This window comes from Oncorhynchus masou, chromosome 5 (genome assembly GCF_036934945.1).
Source record: "Oncorhynchus masou masou isolate Uvic2021 chromosome 5, UVic_Omas_1.1, whole genome shotgun sequence".
In the NCBI taxonomy this organism is placed as follows: domain Eukaryota; kingdom Metazoa; phylum Chordata; class Actinopteri; order Salmoniformes; family Salmonidae; genus Oncorhynchus; species Oncorhynchus masou.
In genome coordinates this window covers 32551194-32569510 of record NC_088216.1, presented here as the reverse complement: position 1 = coordinate 32569510, position 18317 = coordinate 32551194, and the positions used below count along the sequence as shown (strand labels likewise).

The window sequence follows — 18317 nt, the reverse complement described above, 5'->3', positions numbered from 1 at the left end:
GGGGTCAGGTCGGCACTTTGCCGTAATAGGGCGCAGACTGTGAGGGCCGCTAATAAGCGTAGGACCAAGAGTCCTAGATATTGCATTCAGAGAGTATGGCTCTCCACTCAGAACCTTCCCCTTAAGACAGCTTCTCGCAAGTTGGCCCCGCGGTTCATTGGTCCGTTCCGTATTTCTCAGTCATTAATCCTGTCGCAGTGCGACTTCTTCTCCCGCGCTATCTTCGTCGCGTTCACCCGGTCTTCCATGTCTCCTGTGTTAAGCCCGTTCTTCGCGCCCGCGCTCGTCCCTCCCCCCATCCTTGTCGAGGGCGCACCAATCTACAGGGTTCGTAAGATTTTGGACATGCGCCCTCGGGGCCGTGGTCATCAGTACCTAGTGGATTGGGAGGGGTACGGTCCTGAGGAGAGGAGTTGGGTTCCCTCTCGGGACGTGCTGGACCGTTCGCTGATCGATGATTTCCTCCGTTGCCGCCAGGTTTCCTCCTCGAGTGCGCCAGGAGGCGCTCGGTGAGTGGGGGGGTACTGTCATGTCTTGTTATGTCTGTTCCTGTCCTTTCTCTTCACTCTGTCTCTCTCTGCTGGTCTTTTTAGGTTACCTTCTCTGTCTCTCATTCTTCAGCTGTTCTACATCTCCCCTAACTAGCTCATTCACTCTTTCCCACCTGTTCTCTCTTCCCCTCTGATTAGGTCTCTATTTCTCTCTGTTCCTGCTACTTTCAGTGTCTGATTCTTGTTTGTGTTTTTGATGCCAGAAGCAAGCTGTCGTCTCGTTTGCTTCCACCTTGTCCTATCCTGTCGGAGTCTGCCTGGCAGGTGCATCCTGCATTATACTAACGTTCTTTTTGTTCCATTGACTACGTTGGAAGAGGATTTATGCCATTCCTGTTTTTCATTAAAGAACTCTGTTTTCTGTTAAAACCGCTTTTGGGTCTTCACTCAAGTACATAACAGGGAATTGCATTCCCAAAAGACTTGATTGAACCCTGATGAATAGTGTTGACCCTACCATTAACGGTTCACGACCCAACCGTTAAAGGACCACAGAATGCGCTCAGTATGTCCATTTTTTATCAGAATGAATTAGATTGAGCAGTAAAAGCCCCACTTTTGTTCCATAGGCTGGGATCCGCACTAGGCAGCTGTTGCAAGAGTGCATTTTTCACTGACTGGTTTCAAAAACAATGATTGATAGGCAGCTTGAACTTCTTGAATTCAACCATTATTGGGTTCGAATACACATTTAGATTTGTGAGCAGCTATCCACAACAACCACAATTCGTAAGGCGCAAATAGCTAAATGAGAGAGCAGCAGTGTGATTCACATCAATGCGCTATGTAGATATCAACAATACATGATATCCGTATCGCCGTACACTACACTGCTGTTATCCTCACCTCCAAGCGTTTATTCAAATTGGATAGTCTTTGGATGCCGACAGCAGTCGCACCATCAGAAGACATAGCTTGGACTAGCCTACAAAAGCCTTTTCCTGCTCTTTTCCCACAATCCATCAAACACATTTGGCGTGTCATCATAGTGGTCAGACTCGCTCAGGTGGAACAAATTTAAATGTGCGCCTTTTTTCAATGGTGAGTTGAATGTCATTGACAAAACAGAGAAGGGTCAAAGATATTTTTTTCGCAAACATCCTTTCTGAATTGAAAAGTAATCCTCAAAGTAATCATCTAGTTTTTCAAAAGTATCTGTAATCTGATTACACAATTTTTTTCTGGTAGTGGAACGGATTACAGTTACCAGGTTTTTTTGTAATCCCTTACATGTAACAGATTACATGTAATCCGTTGCTCCCCGACCCTGTCAATGGCATGGTATTAAACACATCAAAGACGTGGTTTCCATACGGTTAATACCACTCCATTGACTCCATTCCAGCCTTTATTATGAGCCGTCCTCCCCTCACCCCACTGGTACACGTCTACATGAACACACAGTGAGGTCGCACACACTTTCGCACACAGTGAAGTGTGACTCATTCAGTGATAGGATAGGCCTACACATTGAATGCCTGGAAGTGCCACAAACCAAGGTGCAAACCAAACAAACTACATTTCTAGTACTTACCAAAGAAAATACTATAGTAGTACTACAGTAGTACACAAAACATATCCATTCAAGTGTACTCAGTGCTGTCTTTGGAATATATTTGATTTGAAAATATGCCATGCTCAAATCAACTAAAGTCTATCAAAGCATTCTCAATATAATCAATATATTACATTGGTTTGTTATAAATGTCTCTGTGTAAATAGACATAGTTACAAAGATAGTCTAAACAATGAAAGAGTAGCCTGAAAGGCTTGTGCCATTAGTAGTGGGTAGGAGAACGCACGATTCTCACAAAGGTGACACATATGTTACTTGAATTTGACTTGCTTTAAATTGCAATGATTTAAAGCAACCAATTGCAACACTGAATCGTCTCTTACCATAAAGCCTTTTGTCTATTAAAATTAATAAAAAATGACCCAATAATTAATCAATCAATCAATCAATATACATCCACATTGAATCAAAATAATACTTTTTTTGCAATGGTAATATACCATACCTGTCTTCACGAATCCACCTAAAACCATAAAAAAATAAAGAAGAAAAATCAAAACATGCCTTTTGGTTGTGAGCGGGTATTAGTTTATACGAAGTATCTTAATAGTATTATTGATTAATGACACATTTTGATCAGCAAATGATAATTAAACTCTAGTAATAAAAATACTGTATAGGCCTACTTCCAACTCACTCTAAAACACTCTTTAATAAGAACAGTTACACATGTTTACTTGCAACTGAGAACATTATTTAGGAAATGTATTTACCCTTCCGTAGAAGGTTACCATGTACAGGGACTGCCTGTGTTTGCACGCTTGACACTTCACGACAACAGTAACAGACAATGAGTGACATTTGAAGTAATAAGTGACTTCAGAAGCGAGGGAAACAAAGAGTGTGACAGCACACCAGAGCAGACTAGCGAGAAAAAGTAGACTTCTTACCAATTTCTTGAAGCAACACAGCTGATAGGATGGAAACAGATGAGACAAGAGACAGGTGAGCAGAGAGAAACGAGAGATGAGAAACATGAGAAATGGAAACAAGTAACAAGGAAAACAGAGGAATGAATATACACAAGCCGGTGGCAAAAAGTTATAGCCATCAGGCAAGTTAGTTATAATATATAGATTTCATGGTTAGATTGTTGTTCACTACAGACTAGACATGTCTAGCAAGTTTTTGAATTTCAAATCAAAATGTTATACACTAAATGCCAATAAAAGACTTGGGCCAATCAAATCTCAGAAGCACAATTTCAATTCCCAATATCTAAGAGTATTTAAAGATGTAACATATTCTGAAATAAAAATAAGTGTTTAATAGTGGTATTTGTTACACGCTAAATGTTTCCACTGGATGAAAGTTTAAACAATGACAAATGATGCCTAAACGCACACTGAATAAGTCAAAAACAGATTATTTTCAAAATGATGCGCTAACATTAACCTGCAGTGTACTGTTCTGGGTCAAGTTTCATGAGAAGTCTCATAAGAGCGTTTTAACGATGGGTTTTGGGAAACAGGGCCTTAGGCTCTGGCATAGCTTAATTTGGAGGTCAACATAAAACAAATATTAAATGAAATGGCACCACAATAAACATGTACTGCAATCACTTCTCTATGATGGCAAAATGTGCCTAATGACTGAACCACTGCAACACACCATTTTCTCATTAGCATAATGAAAATATGTTAAAAAGTAATTTCCATACATTGAGATTGGTGATTCAGTACATGTATTGGTACCATATATAGATGTTAATATTGTATTATGGCGTTTCTTCCAAAATCCTACAGTAAGGAGTTAATCGAAGTCCAAAATGCACACTGCAAAACTCATAACGTTATTGAGTATTGTGAGTGTGTGTTCCAAGCAACACCACAAACAGAAACAGTGGAACACAGTTAGTACCCACGGGGTATGGTTAGGAAAGGGTAAACTCGGACCATTTGCTTGGCTGAAGACCACAAGACCCTCAAGGGCTAGAACATGTGGAGGTACACATTTCTACAGAACCTTCTTGAGCATACAACCTCTACCACTCAACGTTCCACCTTTGTTTATCAACCAAAAAGCTATTATCGCTCTGCACGCCTCATAGGATGGGACTCCTTAACAAGACAGAAAGAAACTTCTCTGACTCTGCTCAAATCCTGTTCAGCCCACCCCCACTGAACAGCGGTGTTGACCAGGGGCAGTAGAAATACAAGAAACCAGAGGAGAGGGTAGGTAGCCTTGCGACAGCAGAGAAAATACGAGAGGGAGCAGAAGAGGGTGAAAAAAAAGAACAGGAACGTAAAAAGGAAGGAATGGGAGGAAGGAGAGAAGGAGGAGGTCAGAAGCTTGAGCCCATCTTCTACTCTTTTCAGTTACTCTCACACCTGTCAATCGCCATTTCCAATGGGGCTCCTGCAGCTCTATGTAGAATCTGGCCTGTCTTTCATATTCGTCGTGGTCAAGTATTCTAACCGCTATGGTCTTCCTGCAAGAGGACACAAGACAAGGTACAAAACAAAAAGGGCAAGGTGAAGGACGAGGGCGGGAGGTGGGGGAAGGGGGAAGGATAGATTGTGCAAGTTTCACAAACACACACACACCAAAAAAGGATTTGGACTGGATTCGATATCCACCCATCCACTGGGCCATCCATGGATGTACAGATGGAACGGTTTGTCGGGGTTCGGGGGCAGGGGGGAAGTCGTGCTCTGTTGCACACCCGTACCACCTCGTGGTGCATACATGGAGGGACAGTTGGAACTCTTTTTCGAAGCCTATATGATCTCAGTTTGAGTTTAAAAATGAAAACTTTTCACCTCAACTGTCTTCATTGATCTTCACCTCTGATCATAATATCAATATTGCTATGTCTGTGCATTTGATATTGTTATGTCCTGGTATTTACCTCTCATAACATTGATATTGTTTTGTCTAGGTGCTGAGGTAAATAAAAGGTCACAGCTAAAAAACAGTGACTCAGTGACTCAGAACAAGTGCTCTGTAGTCTAGGTCTGACTAAAATTGTTTTAGGATCAATGCTGGTCCTGGTGGACCACTATGTATGCTGGTTTCGGCTCCAATCAATCTTGGGACTTATAATCAAGAAATATACACCTGACCATTACACAAATATGGTTGAAAGGTAACAATGAAAAAATATAAGTCGGTAGGAAAACCTGCCTATAACTGTTCTCCTCTGTTCTCCATTTTCCCAGGATTGGGAAAATGCTCCATGGAGGATGGAAATGTGGCCTTTATCTATATATACCCAATTCAGTAGGTCTGGGCAAGCAAGCACAAAGTAATAGTGGATGGATCCAGTAGGGGACCCCATACATGGTGAATGGAATGGGGGCGGGGTTAAGGGGTACAGGGTTGGGACCAAAGCCTGGGAAGGGAACGCCCCACCTTTCCTCTCACTCATCTCCAGCAGCTGAGGCTCTCCCATCTCAAGGAAGAAGTTCTTGTTTTTCTCATATTCCTCGTCATCGATTATATTGATCTGTATAGTTTTGCTGAAACAAAGAGAGAGAGAGAGAAAGAGAGAGAAAGAAGACAAGGTTGCAGATAGAACAGCGTATGGAGAGTGCGAACATGAGGGAAGAAGAACGACGGGCCATGCATCGTCAAACGACACAAAGGCAACAGCACCAAAAAGAAATGTGAAGATAGGTTGTAGGGTGACATTAAGCGATTCCAGTGGGGGGAAACAATAAATCATAAACAATGAAATTAATGTATTTTATACAAAAATGTAATTGGAAAAATGAAAACACCCCCATATATTGCCTCATCAAAACACTAAATTTATGTTCTGAATGAAAGTATTTTGAGACAAATGAGGGACACAACAATTCACAACAAGACTGAAATATTTTCAAGAGTGTGACTATACAGTGCTGTATTGTACTGTTAGGGCCTGTGGCCTATAAGAACACTATGTGCAGACAGGCATGATGGAAATGTTTGCCCTCCTTCTTCTCAACAATAGGTCAAGTTATAAGTTATTATAAGGCCTAGAGAGTCTATCAGTCTATTTTATAGTCTTATACTGTGGCTCAGGCCCATGTTTGAGAATGACCAGGATACTCTCAACAGCGATGCTACCCAAATATGGAGACTAAAACAACTCTCCAAGACAAAAACAGAGCACCCATGGGTTGAAGACACACTCTTGCATATTGTTTATGAACTAAACCAGGGGGAAATTATTGCCTGATCCCAGATATGTTTGTGCTGTATATCCAACTCATGACAATGACCATAGGACTTGGCAAGACAGCACAAACAGATCTGGGACCAGACCAGACCAGGGGTAAGGTGAGAGGGAGATGACAGGCTTCTCACTCTAACAGCTAGCCAAACATGTCTAAACATATCTCCAAACATCACACTACTAATAAACCTGGACAAAATATACAAGTAATGACAAAAACTATGTAGGTAGCTTTGAAAGAAAAGCCTTTCTACTTGCCTTGACCCTAAACAGGAGATGACATTGCCAATTTATAAGTTATTAATTGTCTGATTGCTACTGTTGAATAATGCAGAAACTAGCTGCTGTAGCAGATTGCCATTTGCTGTTGGATTTGAAATAATAGCAAATAATCAGATTATGACAAGTTTCAGACTGTGGCTATTTGTTCATAATCTAGGTCTACTAGAGTTGCCTACCATCAAAAACAATGGAGAAAATGCATCCACTATTTGTTGACAGTTTATCGTCCTAATAAAATAAACCGCCAATCCATGTGACACACAAAATGTAACCTTGTGGATGGTTGATGAACGATACTTCAAGACTGCTGTGTTTGACACATTTCACCCCTTACAAGATGGACCATTTAAATCGGGCAGGTAACTGCATCTAATAACAGAACATGTCCATGGTTTGACATGTATTTCCTTTATTAAAGGTAGGCTAAACACTGATTACAAGTCCTAATGGCATTATGTTAACATTGGTGCGATTTGAATTGCTTACACATATTCAGAGAGTGTGGGATAAACAGGGTCATTAATTGGAATTGAATTACACTGTCCCGTGATAAAACAGTGCTGCTTTGCAACTGGAAATGTCAAAAACTTTTGGAAGGGAAAATTGCCATAGAAAATAAACACATGCTGTACAGTCAACCTGGTCTCAGACCATTTCATATTATTCTGTATGTAAATCATAGACACTCCTATTTAGTATGTTATGTTACATTCCGTATGTTAAGTATTAATTTGTGGATGTCCATCACCCATTTCGTTTGATAAGTTAATAATTACAATTCGTATTATATGTTACAAATTTGCTAAATGTACAATATGTTACAAATTTCCAAAACATATGTTAGAAATTCTAGCTAGGTGGGTAATGTTAGCTAGGCTATGGGTAGCTAGGCTATGTTCACATTATAAGCCAACCCATCATTTTACATTTTAGTCATTTAGGAGACGCTCTTATCCCGAGCTACTTACAGTAGTGAGTGCATACATTTAAATACTTTTTTCATACTGGTCCCCCGTGGGACTCAAACCAACAACCCTGGCGTTGCAAGCGCAATGCTCAACCAACTGAGTTACATGGAACTACCATCCACCCTGACCAACCACCACAGTAAGTCAACATCTGTCTTATATAACCATACCAAACATATCATTTCATACTAATTTGACTATCTCGGATTTACATTTACTATGTTACTTCTACTCTATGAGACCAGGCTGGCAAACGTGGGTTCCACAGTGATTTGTAGGTATATTCTCATAGGCATATTGGAGGTATGCTGGTTTTGCTCTTACATTGTTCCAAACATTACATGGTTTTGGGTTAGAGGCTACGGGTTGACTGGTAGCTAATATTACACAGTGTGAATACAGTAAGGGTGAATTGTCCGTAATAATGTAATATTGAACCTTTATTTAACTAGGCAAGTCAGATAAGAACAAATGATTATTATTTACATTATTTACAATGACAGCCTACCCCAGCCAAACCCTAACCCTGACGACACTGGGCCAATTGTGCACCACCCTATGGGACTCCCAATCACGGCCAGTTGTGATACAGCCTGGAATCAAACCAGGGTCTGTAGTGACGCCTCTAGTGCTGGGATGCAGTGCCTTAGACAGCGGCGCAACTCAGGAACCCAAATACTTTGCTTACTTTTTCAAAACCTCATTAGGTGGAAGCTAGAGAGGGATTGCCAAATCACAAACTAGTTCAAACTTATTGGAACCTCCAAACTGATTAGAATTAGGCCAAATATGTGGGATAGTCAACCTGAGCATGCAACAGTTTAATTAACGTTTTGTTTGTCTATTCTGTGAGAAATTTAATTTATGATTTGGTGTGGAAATGTCACATCCATCACACTGGAATTGCCCATTACTCAAAGTCAACTACTAAGTGACAGAGGACCTTTTTATAGCGTCATTAAGCTGATGTTCATGTGATTGACTAAGATTAACATGAATTATTGATCAACGGCCTCTTGGTGCCACAGAGGTGAATGAGTCTCTGGTGAAAGGAAATAGCAAGAGTCCTGCTGGGTGGGTCCTTAGGTGACATAACAGGGAGTCAGTCATTTCCTCTTGTGACACTTCCTATTCACCCTCTCAGGCAGCCCTGGGTGTCATGGATTAAACCAGGGGTGTCAAAGTCATTTTGCTCCAGGTGCCGCATTCGGTCTTCTACGAGGTCCGGTGGGCCGCACTGAAAATTGGTTATGCTTCCTTGCCATCACAATTCCATTGTTTTGGGAATTTTCAATGCTTCCTGACTGTCTAGCGATTATTAAAGATTTGGACAGTCAAGAAACTGTACCAATGTACACTACCGTTGAAAAGTCTGAGGTCACTTAGAAATGTCCTTGTTTTTGAAAGAAAAGCACATTTTTTGTCCATTCAAATAACATCAAATTGATCAGAAATACAGTGTCGACATTGTTAATGATGTAAATGACTATTGTAGCTGGAAACGGCTGATTTTTAATGGAATATCTACATAGGCGTACAGAGGCCAATTTTCAGCAACCATCACTCCTGTGTTCCAATGGCACGTTGTGTTAGTTAATCCAAGTTTATCATTTTAAAAGGCAAATTGATCATTCGAAAACCCGTTTGCAATTATGTTAGCACAGCTGAAAGCTGTTGTTCTGATTAAAGAAGAAATAAAACTTTTTTTCAAAAATAAGGACATTTCTAAGTGACCCCAAACTTTTGAACACTTGTGTAGGTCTATTGACTGTGCACAGTGATTATTAGTGATCTGGACAGTCAATAAACTATATGAATACATTGTAGGTCCACTATCATTTCTACACAGTTTAGATTTGGTTTTAGTTATTTTAAATCCACCCAGGCACAGCTCCCCCAAGACTGCCACACAGAGAAGCACGAGATTGAACTTTACTCAACTTTCTACAGTTTTCCCCCTTAGTTAACACTATCAACTGTGGGAATTGTGATCGTATCAACACAATATTAGCCACTTTCAATTCAACATACTGAAACAAAACGACCTACGCAAGACTTAGAATGCAAAGGCAGAACGCATCTAAGTAGGATTCTATTGCAGTGACATGCATGACTCAGCCGTTCTCAACACAGACCTGTATGGCATAAACAATCAGAGCTGCTGCAGATCTATATGCAAATAGGTCTTTCCCTTTCACATATCTTTGTGAGTAGATGCGTTTGTTTTGAGATCAAAGCAAGAGCTGCATGTAGCCAGGTGTGCACATTTTGTTCATATCCTTTGCATGTTAGTGAGTTATTAGCCCAGTTATACATCATTTGTAGTCAGCAATGGGGGTGTGATTGCTTCCTACAAGAGCACAAAACGTGCACATTTTTAGACATCTTTGAAAAGCGAGTCCGGTAAAGTGCTTTGTCTTAAAGGAGCAGTGTTATATTTTGAAACAGGCTTGAATAAGCTAAGTAGCCACTAGGCAGAGGGGAGCATACTTTCTCTGATTCTCTGTAATAATGGAATGGGAATGATAATGCATTTTATTTTGTAAAGTGGTTTCTTGCATCAAACAGCACAACAACATTTGCAGTCGCCTCCTTGTCTGAAGGACAAGTGGATAAACAGGTTCATGTCAAGCCTACATTGAACACCACACATTGACTGCTACTCTCAGCCTACAGTAGCAGCCAATGTGTGGTGTTCAATGTAGGTCTACATTCCTTGACTTTTGAAAAAGACATGAGGCTTGACATGTACCTGTTTCAAACTGTGCATCGGCTGATTTGACTCAGTTGAAGGGATGGTTCATAAGCTTACAGTATCAGCCAATGTGTGGTGTTCAATGTAGGCTTGGCATTAACCTGTTCATCCACTTGTCCTTCAGACAAGGAGTTGATAGCTATTTCCATGTTAAAATGTTATGGATGCATTTTCTCCATTGTTTTTGATGGTAGGCCACTCTAGTAGGCCTACATTATGATCAAATAGCCACAGTCTGAAACAGTAACTTCAAACAGGTACAGCCTGCAAACTAATACTCATTTGGCAAATTCAGACGGCTTGGGATACAAAACCTATTCAGTGGATCTAATCTCAACAGAGAGACCCCCCTAGTGAGCCATTGTTACTCTCACAAGCATGGGAAACCGGGGATAGGACTGTCTCCACATTTCAACTGGCTATTGAAGAGATAAAGTCCCCTTTGTCAAGGATGCGCAACAAAGTAAAAGTTGGAGGCAAACAACCCTGTTGAGCAGTTGGTTTGAAAAAGGAGGGGCTATTTCTAGTGTTGGCTCTGAGCAGGATTACATGTGACAGCTTCCTCACAGCTTTGTCAAAGGCAAGCTCTGGATGTAACTTTTGCAGAAGCCAAGTGTACAAGCAGTTTAACTGAGAGATACAGAGAAAGAGATAGAGGGGGGGACTGACAATGGGTGAGTCATGACAGAGCGACTGAATGGCAATGACAGTAAGAGAGGGATAGAGAGAGAGAGAGAGAGAGAGAGAGAGAGAGAGAGAGAGAAAGCCCCTTGAATTGAATTGATAGAGAGAGAGAGAGAGAGAGAGAGAGAGAGAGAGAGAGAGAGAGCGAGAGAAAGAGGGGGGGGGGCAGAGAGGACATAAAGGGGAAAAGAGAAGCGAACAACAGAGAGAGTGGGAGAGAGAAAAAAGAGTGAGAGAAAGAGGACATGGGGACAAGGGGAGGAGAGAGAATGTTCCTCTGGCTTCTTAGCCCCGTGTCAATCCTATCCCTAAGAGCCAGCCCTCCAACTGAGTCAAATCAGCCGATGCGCTGTTTGACTCAGGGCCAACCACCAGCTGCGAGCCAGCATCTCCCCAGTCCTCAGCACTTCCATACTCCCACTCAAAGGCATCCATCCCACAAAACAGGCAGTGTCAACGGTCACACTGCCACTGAATGTCAACACCAGTGACCTTGTCAACGTCAGTTACCTTCCTTGACAATTGTATTTCCAGTGAAAGACAGCCCCAGATAGTTATACTTTAATGTCCGATTTGCGAAAGACTCAAGTTCAGAGTAGGCTTTACTGTGACCAGAAATTGGCCTATTTGGTTTGGGCTACATTTAAATGTTTCTAACAGAACTATAAAAAAACATATGCAGGACAATAGTAGCAACTGAAAGAGAACACTGGAGATTATGGGGAAATAGTAAACCAGAGGTGAGGACACGAGACTGAATACAAACATTACACTGTTGATTTTATGTGCATTTTACATTTGCTGTACTTTTCACAGTCTTCGTCAATAACAAAATCTGAAAATACTCTGGTTACATTCAGTAACATACTAAGAATGTTCACTGAAATGTTGGATTGGCGCAAACTAAGAAAAAAACTATGACAAGGGTTTGAGTGAGAGGTCTAACTGGTGTTTCCAGGTGGCCACACACCTCTCCAAACTGCACATTTCCTAAGTAATTTCAATGTACTTTTATGACTCAAGGAAAGAGCGATAAGGTGTTCTTTTGAGCTCTCCTAGCTTTGCCATTGAGGAACTGAAGCAAGCCCACTTATAGTGTTCTGTTTGGAACACAGCACCGTCACACAATTAAGTTCCATTATGAATTGTAATCTGGGTCAGGTGGGCATCTTTTGAAAGCTTATTTTATTGACAACATGGCGAGCTAAGTTATAAAATAAGATTGTACATTGTTAGGCTTTGAAAAGGCACTTCAGACAAACAGATTGTAATTTTGGTGCATATAGAATTAGTGTATTTAAGTGTGTGTTCGCGTCTAATTTCCTTCACAATACGACAAACATAAGCTCATTGTGTTCAGGACAACCCAGGGTATAACGCATATCGTCCTTGTAACTGTGATCAAAAAGCGCTCATAAAGCTTGATACTGTAAATGTATGTCTTCAAATATGGAAATGTAAAGCACACATCAAAGCGATATTTATTATAACCCTCAATGTCTCATCTTTCAGAACACATCAACTCCTCTCGATTTACAGCATTTCCCTCACTCAGAAAACAACAAATGTGCAAAAGTAGCCCAGTTTAGCCGGAAGGATGGGGGGCATCTTGTTGTTGCGTGTTAGTGCTCAAGTTTATAATGGCTGTTAGTTAAAACCCATGCAGCGCTGTGAAGCGGAGAACCTGAGCTCTGAAGTCATGTATAGCATGTTACTCTACAGCCACTGCGTTCCAATTAAGGTGCTTATCAATGACAAGATCTGCCATTTTCAACCCGCAACCCGTGCTGCGATAGGGAAGAAAGAAACAAGTTATTCTAATTGAGTAAATCAAAGGAGACACATTAAGTGCTAAAGAATAGCTTAACAAAGCCATCGAGTTGACCAGACCCAAATGAGTACTATTATAAGAACATGAACAGTCATGCTAAACGAGACGAAACCAAATAGAAAAGGATGTCCAGTCAGCATAACATCTTTAAAACTATTGGGATGCACCTGGCTCATGCTTTCTTTGACGTCACTGCTTTCTAGGAATTTGTGGGTTTCAGTCCTAGAACTTTTAGGGACAAGGCCACTTGGCCTTAGGGGACAACCATGGCCTTCCTGACAGCCAGGATACATGGTAAGCTCAAGTTGAAGAAGTGTGTGAAAGACAACCCACGAACAGGTTGTGAATTAAAATCATTAAGCATCTCTTACAACAGTGCCATCTTGGGATTCCCCTCACATACACATCTCCCAACCTCATAGGCCAAGACACAAGAGATCCATTCCCTCCCTATGACTTGTTGAGTTGCCTGCATGCAAACACAAAGCATCTGGCACTTTCCTGAAGTTCCAGACAGATATTTGGCAATGTTCTGCGTATTCCTTTAAAGCTCAGTTGTCCTGAGTCTGCACAACTCTGCCAGGACCTAGGATCAAGAGAGACACTCAAGTGTTTTAGTACTATCTCTCTTGACACAATGATGAAAATAATCATGGCCTCTAAACCTGCTGCATACTGGACCCTATTCCAAGTAAACTACTGAAAGAGCTGCTTCCTGTGCTTGGCCCTGCTATGTTGAACATAATAAACAGCTCTCTATCCACTGGATGTGTACCAAACTCACTAAAAGTGGCAGTAATAAAGCCTCTCTTGAAAAAGCCAAACCTTGACCCAGAAAATATAAAAAACTATCAGCCTATATCGAATCTTCCATTCCTCTCAAAAATTTGAGAAAAGGCTGTTGCACAGCAATCACTGCCTTCCTGAAGACAAATAATGTATACTAAATGCTTCAGTCTGGTTTTAGACCCCATCATAGCACTGAGACTGCACTTGTGAAGGTGGAAATTAGCTTTTAATGGCATCAGTCCGAGGATCTGCATCTGTCCTCGTGCTCCTAGACCTTAGTGCTGCTTTTGATACCATCGATCACCACATTCTTTTGGAGAGATTGGAAACCTAAATTGGTCTACACGGACAAGTTCTGGCCTGGTTTAGATCTTATCTGTCGGAAAGATATCAGTTTGTCTCTGTGAATGGTTTGTCCTCTGACAAATCAACTGTAAGTTTCGGTGTTCCTCAAGGTTCCGTTTTAGGACCACTATTGTTTTCACTATATATTTTACCTCTTGGGGATGTCATTCGAAAACATAATTTTTTACTTTCACTGCTATGCGGATGACACACAGCTGTACATTTCACTGAAACACGGTGAAGCCCCAAATTGCCCTTGCTAGAAGCATGTGTTTCAGACATAAGGAAGTGGATGGCTGCAAACTTTCTACTTTTAAACTCGGACAAAACAGAGATGCTTGTTCTAGGTCCCAAGAAACAAAGAGATCTTCTGTTGAATCTGACAGTCACTTGAGTGGGTTGAGTCACTGATGTGATCTTCCTGTCTGGGTTGGTGCCCCGCCTTGTGCCGTGGCGGAGATTTTTGTGGGTGATACTCGGCCTTGTCTCAGGATGGTGAGTTGGTGGTTGAAGATATCCCTCTAGTGGTGTGGGGGCTGTGCTTTGGCGAAGTGGGTGGGGTTATATCCTTCCTGTTTGGCCCTGTCCAGGGGTATCATCGGATGGGGCCACAGTGTCTCCTGAACCCTCCTGTCTCAGCCTCCAGTATTTATGCTGCAGTAGTTTATTTGTCGGGGGCTAGGGTCAGTTTGTTATATCTGGAGTACTTCTCCTGTCTTATCCGGTGTCCTGTGTGAATTTAAGTATGCTCTCTCTAATTCTCTTTCTCTCTTTATTTCTCTCTCTCGGAGGACCTGAGCCCTAGGACCATACCTCAGGACTACCTGGCATGATGACTCCTTGCTGTCCCCAGTCCACCTGGCCGTGCTGCTGCTCCAGTTTCAACTGTGCTGCCTACGGCTATGGAATCCTGACCTGTTCACTGGACGTGCTACCTGTCCTAGACCTGCTGTTTTCAACTCTCTAGAGACCGCAGGAGTGGTAGAGATACTCTTAATGATCGGCTATGAAAAGCCAACTGACATTTACTCCTGAGGTTTCCCCTTGCTGCACCCTCGACAACTACTGTGATTATTATTATTTGACCATGCTGGTCATTTATGAACATTTGAACATCTTGGCCATGTTCTGTTATAATTTCCACCCGGCACAGCCTGAAGAGGACTGGCCACCCCTCATAGCCTGGCTCCTCTCTAGGTTTCTTCCTAGGTTCTGGCCTTTCTAGGGAGTTTTTCCTAGCCACCGTGCTTCTACACCTGCATTGCTTGCTGTTTGGGGTTTTAGGCTGGGTTTCGGTACAGCACTTTGAGATATCAGCTGATGTACGAAGGGCTATATAAATAATTCTGATTTGATTTGTTATTTCTGCCTCTGCTTTGCGTAGAGCTCTGTTACGACCACTTGTCTTCAACTTTTTGACTATTTATCCAGATTTAACCAAGAGGAGCGTGCACGTGGCATAAATCTCTAACATTTCTGATTGCCTAATCTTCCACTTTTAGTGTGCAAAGTTCAAAGACTCCTCTTTACCTTGAGGAAAACAGATTCATTATACTCTCAGCCACCATAAACTGGGTGCATGTGGAATACTAGCCCCTATAGGTCGGCCCCTGGCTAAGAAGACGTTATAGAATCAGAATACAACCGGTTATGTGTTTTTCATGACGACATCAAGACATTATGGTTAAGACTTCATATTCAACCACATAAAAAAAGAATCATTCTGGTTGTTATAAAGACATTTACAAAACATCCTATTAGTATACAACCTGACCATCAAAGACTTCATAATGACATCATTGCAACCTTTGCAGCATAGCTCTCTGGGTGGGTTGCACCAACATGGATTAGCTCTTAAACTGGGTTAAATCAAGGTTTATCGATTAATCTTGTTGCACCAAATTTTAAACCTAGTTTTAAATTAATACTAGTTAAATTAAGTCCTTCCTCTAATCTAAGTTTAGTTTTCACTTTTAACCTAGATTAATTTTAAGCCTGTTGCTTAAATCTAAATCTAGCCTCCAATCTAATATCAATTTAGATTGGAGGTTAATTCTAAACTGCTACTTGAGATGGTTTAACTGATAAAATGGAAGCATATCTACTGTGGAGAGACCAAAACGACAGAGTTCCTCAGAGAATAATTAGAGACAGGTTGAATCCTGTTGAGTTTGATAATTAACTCATTATTAGTAGGCTATTTACGTGCCCATTTTGTACGACACTTGAACAGGGGCTTATGATATACCCTGCCTTGATACGAGTGATGACGTTACGCAACATGCTGTAACAGACCTGATAACGGTAATAGTAGTGAAGTTGCATTAACCGTTAGTTTTAACGTGCATAATAGGCATTGATATTTACAAGTTATTTATGCTTATTAAATATTGGTGGTTTGAGTTGTCCGTCGTCATCATAGGGGTTATGGAGAGGGGCAAACTGCTGGGGAATCATCTCGCATATTTTCTGCGTGATAGGATCAATTCCTTTGGACGGAAGCCCCACTCCGTCTCCGGTCTGAAATAGCCCCCGCCTCTCCTCTGCTGTATCCTTTTTGGCTTTCACTTTTATTTTTTTTACAGCACGCTTTCATCTGATTTGTATTTATCATAGATCCCCATTGGCAGCAGCTACTCTTCTTGGGGTCCAGCAAAATTAAGGCAGTTTATACAATTTTAAAAACATTAGAATACATTCACCTATTTCACAACACACTGTGTGCCCTCAGGCCCCTCCTCCACCACTACCACATATCTACAGTACTAAATCCATGTGTATGTATATTGTGTATGTTATCGTGTGTATGTGCGTGCGTGTATGCATGTGTCTGTGCCAATGTTTGTTTTGCTTCACAGTCCCCGCTGTTCCATAAGGTGTTTTTTTAATCTGTTTTTAAATGTAATTTTACTGTTTGCGTCAGTTACTTGATGTGGAATAGAGTTCCATGTAGTCATGGCTCTATGTAGTACAGGAGAGATTGACATGTATATTATTAATATTAGCTCTCTGTGTACATGCAAGGGCCGGTCGTGCTGCCCTGTTCTGAGCCAATTGCAATTCCTTTTTTTTGTGGCGCCTGACCACACAACTAAACAGTAGTCAAGGTGAGACAAAACTAGGGCCTGTAGGACCTGCCTTGTTGATAGTGTTGTTAAGAAAGCAGAGCATCGCTTTATTATAGACAGACTTCTCAGATTTTGTTGAGTGTTGCAGTCATTTCAGTCGCTGTAGTAGCTGACGTGTATAGTGTTGAGTCATCCGCATACATAGACACTCTGGCTTTACTCAAAGTCAGTGGTATGTCGGTAGTAAAAATTGAAAAAACAAGGGACCTAAACAGACACCCTGGGGAATTCCTGATTCTAATTGGATTATATTTGAGACACTTCCATTAAAGAACACCCCCTGGGTTCTGTTAGATAAGTAACTCTTTATCCACATTATATCAGGGGGTGTAAAGCCATAACACATAAGTATTTCCAGCAGCGGACTATGATTGATAATGTCAAAAGCTGCACTGGCTAATCATCAGTCATTGTGTAAGTGCTGTGCTTGTTGAGTGTCAATTTGTCTACTGTGAAATAGCATTGTATCTGGTCAAACACCATTTTTTCCCAGAAGTTTACTAAGGGTTGGTAACAGGCTGATTGGTCGGCTATTACTATTCTTGGGTAGTGGAATGACTTTAGCTTCCCTCCAGGCCTGAGGGCACACACTCTCCAGTAGGCTTAAATGGAGGATGTGGCAAATAGAAGTGGCAATATCGTCTGCTATTATCCTCAGTAATTTTCCATCTAGATGTCAGACCCCGGTGGCTTGTCATTGTTGATAGACAACAAAATTATTTTTAATGTGTCAGCGTTTGTTGCTGGCATGTCATCCCTACGTTTTCTTATCTTGTCAATTAAAAAGTAATTAAAGTAGTTGACAATATCAGTGGGCTTTGCGATGAATGAGCCATCTGATTCAATGAATGAATGAGCCGAGTTGGCTTTTTTCCCAAAATGTCTTTTAAGGTGCCCCAAAGCTTTTTACTATCATTATTTATATAATTTATCTTTGATTCATAGAATAGTTTGTTTATTTTTATGTAGTTAGATTTCTTAATTTGCAGTATGTTTGCCAATCAGTTGGGATGCCAGACTTAATTGCCATACATTTTTGCCTCATCCCTCTCTCAATTCCTCATCAATCCAAGGGGATTTAACAGTTTTTACAGTAATTGTCTTAATGGGTGCGTGCTTATTAGTAACTGGAATAATTAGTTCCACAAATGTGTCAAGTGCAGCGTCTGGATGCTCCTCATTACACACCACAGACCAGCAAATATTATTTACATCAACATATGAATCCCTACAAAATGTATTGTAT

At 41.1% G+C, this 18317-nt stretch overlaps 1 protein-coding gene across 4 annotated transcripts in view; it reads right to left on the bottom strand.

The window, feature by feature from the left end:
- Positions 1–18317, bottom strand: part of slc8a1a (solute carrier family 8 member 1a) — a 51308-nt gene that overhangs the window by 13378 nt on the left and 19613 nt on the right. For 3 of the 4 annotated variants that reach the window (XM_064965333.1, XM_064965332.1, XM_064965334.1), the window contains exons 3-4: positions 4458–4558; positions 2573–2590 (exon numbers count right to left, since the gene is read on the bottom strand). In XM_064965333.1, the coding sequence (XP_064821405.1) occupies positions 2573–2590; positions 4458–4558 (119 nt within the window). Of the gene's footprint in view, positions 1–2572; positions 2591–3017; positions 3039–4457; positions 4559–5481; positions 5589–18317 lie in introns of all 4 variants that reach the window. The other variant, XM_064965335.1, reaches the window with a different exon arrangement.